This window comes from Zootoca vivipara, chromosome 16, assembly GCF_965207765.1.
Source record: "Zootoca vivipara chromosome 16, rZooViv2.hap1.1, whole genome shotgun sequence".
Lineage (NCBI taxonomy): Eukaryota > Metazoa > Chordata > Lepidosauria > Squamata > Lacertidae > Zootoca > Zootoca vivipara.
The window spans coordinates 34,571,080-34,582,538 of record NC_142599.1 but is presented as its reverse complement, the minus strand read 5'-3'; the positions used below and the strand labels follow the sequence as shown (position 1 = coordinate 34,582,538).

The following is an 11,459-nucleotide window of genomic DNA, read 5'->3' as shown; positions in this document are numbered from 1 at the left end:
CTGGGTCAGAGACGCTTTGCTTCCGAATACCAACGGCTGGAAATCGCAGGAGGGGAGGCTGCTTTCGCGCTCTGGCGCCCCATTGAGGCCCCTGAGAGAATAGGGATGCAGGACTAGATGGGCCAGTGGCCTGATCCGGCAGTACTTCCCTTAGTCAATACGTGTGCCCAGGAATTCCACCCCAAATCCCATGAAACCGGTCCGGAGAACTTTGCACCGGTTTTATTCTTTCACCGAGACCACGTAGCAAGTGGCTTCTGAAAACCAGGGGCCGATGGGCTCCCAAAGTTCCTTGCAGGCTTTGCAGAAGTGTTTGGGCAGCTGCTCTGGAAAAAGCGGACAGTCCCCACCCCGATCTGGCAGGATGAACCGCCGCCCGGAAAACCACACAAAATCAGTGACGGAACGTTGTTATAATTAACATATATTTTAAAAAATAATAATAAAATCACTCTGGTTTATCTCTTCCACAGTGGGGGCGGAGGGGAAGGGAAGGTGAGGAATGGGCTGAACCCCACCCACTTTCTCCGGGGAGCTCCCCCCCCTCCGCCCCGAACTCAAGCACAGAAGCCAGACCTCATGACAGATAAGGATGCAAAGTTACAAGTGCTTTACAAGAGAACCCGCCCCCCTTCTTCCTCTCCCCAACATGTACATGGCAGCTCAGGAGGAGGGCTGGGGGGGGGCAGGAGAGAAGGGCAGTTATGTACATAATTGCTTTTTCTTTAAAATAATTTCTTTAAAAAACATGATTAGACCAAAAAGAGAGAGAGAAACCGAGAACGTAACCCCCCCCCCAATGCTCTGCACGCTACGAAAGTCTCTATAGCTATCGGGTGCAGGTACGAAATATACACAGGAATAAACTTGGGGAAACGAAATGGCTGGAATTAATTTTGAGGGAGGGCAGACACTTGCTTTGGATTCACATGAATGCGAGCGCCCCCCAACACCCCGATTCAAGGGAACTGGAACACTAACACCTAGATCACATACGTTCTCTCCCGCTTTGGGGAGGATGCTGAAAACACTCCTGGTCTGCCCCCCACCTCTAAACAGTGCAGAAGCTTCTTCCCTGCCCCCCCGGGGGGGGGGGACAACCCCTGCCCCGGTCCCCTATAACCTGGGATTGCAAGTGCTCGTTGCAAAGTCCGGTCCCAGAGCACCCTAGGAGGCGTTTAAGCTTGGATGGGGGGACGGTGAGACTGCAGTTGGGGGTGGAAAGGCAGGGTGGGCAAACACCATCTCCGCTTTCCCCAGCCCCTCTTGCCCAGTGACTCTGGTTTTTTAGGAAAGCAAAAAAGTTGTCCTTTTGTTTTTCCGTGGCTCAAGAGGGTCCGCCTCGCAGGGGAGGCGCTTCTCGGCGCTGCGCCCCTCTCCCTTCCTTCACTGGAGTCGGTCGGTGCGGAAAGAATCCTCGACGGCCGGGTCGGTCAGCAGGGCGTAGGGGTCGCTCAGCATGTTGAGTCCGTCCAAAGTGAGCGGCTCGATCCTCAGGTCCTCATCCAGACCCAGGGAGGAGGAGTCCATTTCAAAGCCCGGCATGCCCGCCAGGACGGTGGCAATCTCCCTGGAGATCCCAGGTGGGGAGTCTCCTAGAGGAAGGAAGGATTGGAGAGCAAAAAGAGATGATCAGACACGGAGAAGTTTCTTCTTCACACGGTGCATAGTTAAATTATGGAATTCTACGTGGGCCACCTTTGAAGGTGACTCGGAAACTACAACTAATCCAGAATGCGGCAGCTGGATTCATGACTCAGAGCGGCCGCCAGGACAGTGTAACACCGGTCCTGAAGGATCTACACTGATTCCTAGTATGTTTCCGAGCACAAGCGTTGGTGCTGACTTTTAAAGCCCTAAACGGCCTCGGCCCAGTAAACCTGAAGGAGCATCTCCACCCCCATCGTTCAGCCCGGACAATGAGGTCCAGCTCCGAGGGTCTTCTGGCGGTTCCCTCCCTGCAAGAAGTGTAGTTACAGGGAAGCAGGCAGAGAGCCTTCACGGTAGTGGCACCCGCCCGGTGGAATGCCCTCCCATTAGATGTCAAGGAGGTAAATAACTAAACAACTTTTAGAAGACATCTGAAGGCAGCCCTGTTTAGGGAAGTTTTTAATCTTCAATGTTTTATATTTTCATATGTGTTGGAAGCTGCCCAGAGTGGCTGGGGCAACTGAGATGGGCAGGGTACAAGTAATAAAATCATTAGACAAATTCAGCTATCAAAGGCTACTATAATTTGTGTTACACTTCATTCTATTTCGCCAGGCGAAAACGTTTCTCTTCCACCAGGCCTTGGGCTGATTCTAGTGTCTTTTAAATGTGGCTGGTGTGTGTGTGGTGCTATTCTGTTTTGTGGTTTTATCCTGCATTTTTATCTTGTGAACCACCACAAGACCTTCAGATGAAGGGTGGCGCAGAAATTTAATAAATCAATTAAAGTCAATTAAAATGACCACAATGGCTATGCTCTGCCTTCGCAGTTACCAGAGCCGGCCCAAGAAATGAAGTGAGGCAGTTGTTTCAGACGGCGGATCTGGAAAAATGTCTCTTCACTGTTACTTTTACTGCCCGGAAATATTAAGCTACCTGTCCATACATTTTCCCCACCCCACCCCACCCCGAGGTGCTCCCTCCTCCCCTCTCTCTCCCGTTACCTGTGAGGATGATGTTGGGTATGGGGCCGTGGCGGTTCGAGTTGCTCAGGTTCTGGCGGTTGAGCAGGTGGGGGTCGTGCGTGCTACTGCTGCTGCTACTGCTGCTGGTGGTGTTCGTGGTCCCACTGCCTGACAAGCCCATGTTGTCGCCTTGCGAGTAATTTAAGGCACCCAGGTCGTCCGAGAAGGTGTTGCTGTTGAACGCGAAGCCTCCGCTCATGTTGTCCACGTAGCCGTATTGATCGAACTGCGGAAAGGAAGGCTGGAGTGGGCCTGGGCCGGTTTTGGTGCTACATTGCAGGATGGGGGGGGGGGGGGAGGACGGGCTGTGCAGACACACATACCTGAGGCAGGCAAGCCCAGAAAACCACCCCTCGCTTCACCTGCTTAGTATGGGAAGATAGGAAGAAGCTGCCTTATGAATTGGCTGGAATCAAGGAGTTGCCAGCGCTTGAGGTGTGCAATTTTAGGAGCCACCTTATTTCTGTTTGAGAGTTGCTTTGAGCTGCTTTTAATACAGTGGTACCTCATGTGGTGAACGGGATCCGTTCTGGCGGCCCGTTCACAACATGAAAAGGCCGCAACATGAAGCATCGCACCTGCGCACGCGTGTGATGCAATGCGGTGCTTCTGCGCATGTGCAAAGAGACCCCTGGCAGAGACACATGCCCAACTGGCATGTTCCCTGTTTCCTGGGCGGTTGTTCGGGAGCATCCGAGCCTTCCTCAGCCCCCGGACTTCCAGTGATTGATGTGGGAGTACATCAACACACTCTTAGCATTTGCTGATACTTGCACAGTTGCGTTAACAGACCACAGCAACTCAGCATTCTGGCTAAGCTAGTTTATTTACACATAAACGGACACGGAGCACGGAACATGGCTCCCTCTCTCTCTAGTATCATCCAGTAGAGAGAGAGAGAGAGAGCAAAGGAACAACAGTTCCACTTAGGAACACAGTAAGACAAGCATCCTGTCTATGTCACTTCCACTCTGTGGAATGAAAACACATACAGTCATATGATACACAATAAACCTATGACTGCACACGGGGAATGAATCTCCCAACATGCGTGCAGGTCACGGGCGTGCCAAACCTGAAAAGATGCAACATGAAGCGGACGTATCCTGAGGTATGACTGTATTGTGTTTTATTGCTGCAACCCGCCCTGGTGAAGGAAGAAGTCTATAACTCCCAGGCGCAAAAGGGAGGCGACACCAAGTACTCACGTTGCCCAGGCCGAAGTCACCCAGCTGTTGGCTGAACTGGTTCTGCAGCATAGAATTGGACTGGTAATGCATTGGGTAGGGGCACTGGGACTGCAGGTGCTGGTGCTGTTGTTGTTGTTGCTGGTGTTGGTGCTGGTGCTGGTGCTGGGCAGGCTGGCGCCCCTGCTGAGAGGCCGGCCCTTGCGGCTGGTGGAGGGACTTCTGGTTCTGCGGGAGGAGCATCCCCGGCTGGCTGTAGGGGTATGGGGGCAGCCTCTGGTCGGCCGGCAGCTTGCTGGTGTCCAACGGAACCCCCTGGAGAGGGAAGAGAGGCGTTCCAGTCCTGTTAAGAGAGAGTCTGCAGCCGCAAGGGGAAGGAGGGAAGGGGCTTCCCTACGCTGCTGCCCGCCGCCTCCCCGCAGCCAAGCTCAAGCTCTGGCCGACTCTTGAGGCAGCAGGGTGCAGAGGGTTCAGTGGTGGGAGAGTTCAGAGGTCAACTCCCCCCCCCTAAAAAAAAAGACAGCAGACTGTACCAATTCAGACTGCAGGCTGGGAACGGAACCTTTTAATGTTCCCTCAAAAAGAGAGTCACTCCCTGCAATTCTAAAGACAAGCTGTTCTGGGTCAAGCCAAAGGAGGTCGACTAGTCCAGCATCCTGCTTGCACAGCAACCCAATGGATGCCTCAAGGGGAAGTCCGCAAACAGGAGCTGAGCGCAACAGTAGTTCTCCCCTGGCTGCTAATTCCTGCAAAGCCATCAGAACCAGCAGCTATGCAGACAACAAAGCTCCTCCATGAATCTGCTTCAAAAATCACTACACAGCTCTTTTTATCCTTTCTTTCATTTTCTTTTCTCCCCCTTTTTGCCTTTTCCCTCTCCCTCTCTTTTCCCTTTCTTCTTCTTCTTTTTCCTTTTCTTCCCTTTTAAGATTTTAAAAGCATTTCTTTTATTTCGGTGTGTTTACTGGTTTGCATTGGGCCTGAGTTTCTGGAAATCTCTGGACATGTATTAATAAAAATAGATATTTGCCACACACACGAAGTGTTTTTTTGTTTAAAGTAACTACACAGCTCCATGTAGGAAATGCTTCGCGGAGCTAAGATTCAATGTCTTCCTGGTTAATAAGAAGTCACAATGTCTTCTTGTATTTTGCAAAACTGCCACAGGGGGAGGTTGGCAATTATATACAACTCTCTGTCTGCTTTATAAAAGATCCCTGTGGGGGGAAATCTGTTGGAGGTTTAGTCACACCTACTGAGTTTGTATGCTTTTTTGCTGTTTAATCATGAAAACCATGTTACTGCACACATCTCCTTATTTGCGCTGTTGCCTGGGGAATAACTAAATTCATGGTTCAACTCTTGAACGGTTCCTGCCTCCCCCCCCCCCTTCCTGTTTTGCTATGGCTTATAGCTAAACAAAACTATTCCTGCATGAATACGCAGGCTGAGGGAGCATATCTATTTTATTTTAACGCAGAGAATTTTGTGTTACCCAGAGGAATGGTTCGCTCTTACCCGCAAGCCTGAAATGGTACAGCCCACTCAGGAGTCTAGTGGAAAGACCAGATTAAAGGAAAGGGAAGGAAAGGGAGAGATCGAGAGCTCCACCTAGTGGGCATATAGAGGTAAAAAGTACTGCTGCTTTTTACAGTCCATTTTCTACAGAGGGGTCCCCAAACTAAAGCGCCTTCTAAATCCGGCCCGCGGACGGTCAGGGAATCAGCATGTTATTACATGAGTAGAATGTGTCTATTTATTTAACATGCATCTCTGGGTTATTTGTGGGGCATAGGAATTCTTTCATTTTTTCCCCCAAAATACAGTGGCCCTTCGACTTACGAATTACTCAACATCCATAGGTTTCGACTTATGAACGAGACAAATGGCCGCACGCTTACGAATTTTTCTACATCCGAACGGAAAGCGTTGGTGGCTTTAAATGCGTTTTTTTCGACTTACGAATTTTTCCAAATACTTTTTTTCCTCTGGGAAGCCGCGTTTCGACTTCTGAACTTTTCGACCTACGAATGTGCATTCGGAACGGATTAAGTTCGTAAGTCGAGGGACTACTGTATAGTCCGGCCCCCCACAAGGTCTGAGGGACAGTGGACTGGCCCCCTGCTGAAAAGGTTTGCTGACCCCTGTTCTACATCCTGCCATTCTCCCCACCAAGGAACTCAAGGTGGTACCCAGGTCCTGTTTGCAACTTCCCTGTTGGCCAGGCTTGGCATTGCCATTTGGGCAGGCTTGGCAATGGTCAAGGGCCTTAAGGGCTGTGGGACGGACCCTCACCACTACCCACTGGGCCCATCTCTGTTAATTTCATAGCTCTAAAGTCAGGGTCGGGCTGGGCCCTGTGCTTGGTGCGAGGGGGGCATGGATGGCACTGTGCCAAGCCGCCGCCCCCCCCCCCGCTGGAAGTCTGGCTCCTGGTTGGCCACTCTGAGAACAGGATGCTGGGCTTGATGGGCTCTGGGGTCTGATCCTGCAGAGCTGTTCTTACGAGTAACAGCAAGTGCCTTCCTGCCCTGCCTCTGGGCTCCCTGATTGGCCACTCTGAGAACAGGATGCTGGAATAGACGCGTGTTTGGGTCTGATCCTGCAGGGTTGCACTTACGTCTCCTACAAGGAGCCCTCAAATAGTCTCCGGCCAGGCCGAGAGACCCAGGTGGGTGAAGTGAGGAGATGGAAGAGATGTTCATTTAGCCCACCAATCAGAGAAATGTCTGATTTTGTTACAAACTGGCTATGCGAGGAGTTCCCAAGGCATATGCGCTGGGGGACGGGAGTGGGGAATGACGGGAGTCCTAATAATGTCACCTCGTGTTTTTTTTTTCATCTTTTACATTCCCGAGGCCTGCGTACATTTCTCAGGGAGGAGACTGGCCGCTTGCTGCTTGCCCAAAAGCACTGCATTCTCCTTGGCCGCCTTTTTAAACCAATCTCTTCCTTCGTTGGCTCAAGTGAACAGCTGGCACCATCTCAAAGGGAAAGGGCACCAGCACCAAAGAGGAAAGGCTGCCTCCAAAACCCAGAGAGATGGCCACAACTCTCCAGGAGAAAGGAGCTGGTGGGAGACGGGGGCTTTGCCCTGCTCCTTACGGACAAGAGATGAGGTCATTGAAGTCAGAGACTGGGAGAGAATCACACATGCACAGGGCCTGAACAGTCTCCAGCAGATGGGAACAAACACATACGTGTGGATTTACGGATCCACCTGCGACTTTTATCTGAATGGCACTGAAGTTGCGTGAGCTGCCAACCCTGCTTAGACACCCCTGGGAATCTTTCAGAGGGGAGGAACAGAGGAACCGGGAAAAGGTTCTGGAAGCAGCCTAGAATAAATGAGGCCTTGGGAAACATTTTTTCAGAAAATTACCACCTGAGAAGGAAAAGGGGGTGGGTGCTTTTTCCCTGGAAGCTGAGATGAGATGGAGCGGGGGGGGGGGGGAACACGACAATGGAAAAGAAACAAATTAAAAGTCATTCTTCAAAAAGGCAGAGGCCGAAAGTGAGCGCCCGAGAGCGCCCCGTGCGTACCTGCGTGATGGAGGACAATGTGGGTGACATAGTTGGCGAAAACTGTTTTGGGTGCGGCCTTCTCGAGTCTCCGCCCATTGGGAGGGTCAAGGGGCTGAGTGGGACCCGGCGGCGGGGCGAGGCGTTCAAGGGGGCGTAGGAGGAGGCGGGGGCAGAGGAAGCGGAGGGAGGGGAGCCGCCATAGCTGGGCTGCTGCTGCTGCTGCAGGGCGGGGTTCCCGGAGCCGGGCTGCCCCGATTGGCTGCCGAGCGAGGAGGGGAGGGAGGGGTTGCTGAGGGAGGACGAGAGCGAGGGGTTGCTGAGGGAGGAGGGCAGGGACTGGTTGCTCATGGAGGAGGGGATGGAGGAGCTGCTGGGGGAAGAGCGGAGCGAGGGGTTGCTGAGGGAGCCCTGCAGCGAGGGGTTGCTAAGCGAGGACTGGATGCACGGGTTACTGAGGGAACTCTGCATAGATGAGCACAGCCCTGTTGGGACAAAAAGAAAGAACAGAACGAAATAAATAAATGTGGGGGGGGGGGAGAGAGGAAATGGAGAGAGACACACACAGGCCCGGTTCACACCCGACGCTGAGCAGGTTCCCGGAAGGACGGTTGCAGCCAAGGTGCTCCCACTTGGTCTGCCTGCTACCGCATGGCCCTGGTTTAGCTTGGCATGGAGTTTGAACCCTGAGGCAAGATAAACCACAAGCTCGGGTTTGGGGGATGTGCTAAGACCATGGGTAGGCAAACTAAGGCCCGGGGGCCGGATCCGGCCCAATCGCCTTCTCAATCCAGCCCGCGGATGGTCCGGAAATCAGCATGTTTTTACATGAGTAGAATGTGTCCTTTTATTTAAAATGCATCTCTGGGTTATTTGTGGGGCATAGGAATTCGTTCATTTTTATTTTTATTTTCAAAATATAATCCGGCCCCCCACAAGGTCTGAGGGACACATAGCTGCCAAGTTTTCCCTTTTCTCGCGAGGAAGCCTATTCAGCATAAGGGAAAATCCCTTAAAAAAGGGATAACTTGGCAGCTATGGGGACAGCGGACTGGCCCCCTGCTGGAAAAGTTTGCTGACTCCTGGCTAAAACAAACCATGGTGTACTGCAAACCTGTGTGTTCCCAGAGTGATGGTTGCCGCTACGGGATTCCTGATCACCCCACACGGTCATGTTGCTGCCGTACGACCCAGGACTAAACCACCGTTTAGCTTGGTGTTAGATCTGAACCCGGAAGCAAGATAAACCATGAGCCCTGGTTGGCACAATGTGCTAAACCAAACCATGGTGCACTGCAGACAAGTAGGTTCCCGGAATGACAATTGCGCTCCCACCCAGTCTTGCTGCTCAGGTAAGATCCAGGACTAAACCATGATTTAGATTCCCATTAGGTCCGAACCCAGAAGAAAGAAAAACCATGAGCCCAGGATTGGGCAACATGCCAAGCCAAACCATGGCTTCCTTTAGAGGAGGAGGACCAAGGGAGCAGCAAAGCAGTTGTGTTCTTCACTCTGAGCATCTTTGCTCTGGGAACCCGGACATCCACCAAACCGTAGCAAGCCACGGTTTAGCTCAGCGTTAGGTGTGACCCACGTCTCCCTCGCCACACTCAACACACACACAATTACCCATGGAGAACATGAATCCCCCTGCCCTGTGTGGGGCAATCGTGGACCGGGGTGGGGGTGGGGGCAATGGGAGCACACGGATGGAGGTGAGAACAGAAAAATGGCATGGACACACACTCCCAACCACATGGGCCTCAGAAGGGAGTGGAAGGAAGACCCTCGACTCCCAAAGTTGGGCAAGGGGGCTGGGAGTTGATACATGGCCACCACCCGAATGGGAGGGGAGAGGAAACCCCCAGCTTATGCTAAAGTTCTCAGGTTCAGAACCATGTCATAGATTCAGGTGCCAGGCAAATGGGGAAGACTGGAAACCCTGGAAAGTTGCTGCCAGAGCAAATGGTACTGGGCTAATGACGCTAAAGGAAACCCGTTAGTGAACATGCCCAACTTGGGTTCATTCATTTCAACAGGCCAGGTTTAACTAACAGATCCCCCTGGTAGAAGCCCGCCCAAGGACTTAGGCTAGTGCAACAGGACTTCCCCACTCTCTTCCCTGTTGCCCCCACCACAATAGGCTTGTGTGTGTAGAACCCACATGGGAGGAGGAGAGGGAAGACTGCTCTGCTAGCACAAGCAATCTCTGCTTGCCTGGTGGAACAATCTCCTTGGCGCTATGCTGAATTCCTCCCAATGGGCTTGTTCTGAGCAGGGCTTGCCTAATACAACCCAGAGCAGACCTACTGAAATGGATGAATCTGGTGGCGGGCCCCCCAAATGTTGTGGGACTCCACTCCCCATCAGCCCCAGCCAGCACGGGCCAAAGGTCGAGGATGAAGGGAGGTGTGGCCCAGCAAAATCTGGAGGGCATCAGGTTGGCAGGGCAGTCGATCTACCGATCAGTCGATCGACTAAACACTGCAGCCCCAGCGGCCCTGGAGGAAAGCCATCTCTCCCTCTTGCCCATCAGCGGAATGGGTGGGGCAGTGGGCCATGCTCCAGCAAAGGACGAAACAGAGACTCACTCTTAAGCTCCCAATTGTTTTGGGACACAGGGGTGTGCTTTGGTGAAAACATCCCCCCACATCCGGCCTACAGACCAGACATTTTCTGTCCTTTCAGCTCCGCCACATTTTCTGTCCTTTCAGGTTCTGCCCACTGTTTGGCTACACACACACACACACACACACACACACACACACACACACACACACACCAAGGCTCCCCCCCACCGCCACAGCGCTTCTCCTGAGTTCCCTGGCTGGGCTCCTCTGTGCACGGTCAAGGTGTCACCTGGGGAGTCGTAGCCGGGGCCAAGCCCCATGCTGCCGCTGATGCCCAGGTGTGTCATGGTGTTGGCCAGGTTGCCGGTGCTGCTGCCGCCACTCAGGCTAGGGTAGGCAGACTCCTCCGGGTCCAGCGGCGTGGGCAGCGGGGAGGGGAAGTGGAGGTTGGTGAGGTCCGGGAGGGAGCCCCCCGTGTTCAGGGCGGTGGGGATCAGAGGCAGGTTGGCAGGCTGGTCTGGGGACGGGAAGATGCTGAAAGAGACAGGCAGAGGGAGAGATGTCATTCTAGTGAGGACTCAAGACTTCAGATGGGTTTACACAGAGAGAGCGTAATGCATCACTTCAATATGCAGGTTTTTATCAATATCACTTCGATATCACATTTTTAATGCAATTCTCAATTTAAAAAAAAAATTAAAAATCCCTGCAGTTAGAAAATGTGCACAAAACCTCTCCCCACCCCGCACGTGCATCCTTTCTAGCTGTAGGGAGTTGTGCTTTGCTTTTTTTAACATGGGGAGGTAATATTCCTTTAAAAAACAGTTTTCCCTGCCACATCCTGTGCCACCAATTTGTTCTGCTGAAAGAACAGAATTACATGTTCATCGTCATTATTGTTATAGGCCTAAATATCCAGCCTGCTGCAAATCCTCAACCCTATCATTTAAAAGGGTAAGTTAGACACAGATGGATCTACATTTATATATTAATGTATTTCCCACAACGCAAAATTATAAAATATTAGGGCGGTGTGCAATGGCCAGAAACAAACTTTGTTATAAGAATAAAAAGGTCTTCGAAAGAGATGCCTGAGAGTCAAAAGCGAGGGTTGCTCGTCATCTCTCTGCTGGAAGGCCGTTCCCTAGCATGGGACTGGTGACCCTAAATGCCCGATTCCTGGTTGAGGCTGGAACTTGGGGACCGAGCCGGGATAGAAATCTGTGCTGATACTTACTGGATCCCAGGCACCTCGCAGGACCTTGGACGGGCAGACGATGAGGAGAGCTGAGAGAGGGAAAGAGGAAGGTGGAGTCAACTGAAAATCAACATACAGTGGTACCTCGACTTACGAACGACTCGACAACCGAATTTTTCGACTTACAAATGGGGGTAATGGCCGCACACTTACGAATGTCTCGACATCCGGGGAAAAACCGTGGCGGTTTTAGATAGGGATTTTTCGACTTGCGAATTTTTCCGTTTCCAATGCATTCCTATGGGAA

The 11,459-nt window shown here is 52.1% G+C and overlaps 1 protein-coding gene across 2 annotated transcripts in view; it reads right to left on the bottom strand.

Annotated features, from left to right (window-relative positions):
* Nucleotides 1-407: 407 nt before the first annotated feature.
* The window catches only part of CRTC2 (CREB regulated transcription coactivator 2), a 34,391-nt gene continuing 23,339 nt past the window's right edge, over nt 408-11,459 (bottom strand). For both annotated transcript variants that reach the window (XM_035098512.3, XM_035098514.3), the window contains exons 9-14: nt 11,192-11,241; nt 10,244-10,488; nt 7,406-7,869; nt 3,884-4,177; nt 2,655-2,901; nt 408-1,595 (exon numbers count right to left, since the gene is read on the bottom strand). In XM_035098512.3, coding sequence (XP_034954403.3) covers nt 1,387-1,595; nt 2,655-2,901; nt 3,884-4,177; nt 7,406-7,869; nt 10,244-10,488; nt 11,192-11,241 — 1,509 coding nt within the window. In that variant the 3' untranslated portion in view covers nt 408-1,386. The remainder of the gene's footprint in view (nt 1,596-2,654; nt 2,902-3,883; nt 4,178-7,405; nt 7,870-10,243; nt 10,489-11,191; nt 11,242-11,459) is intronic.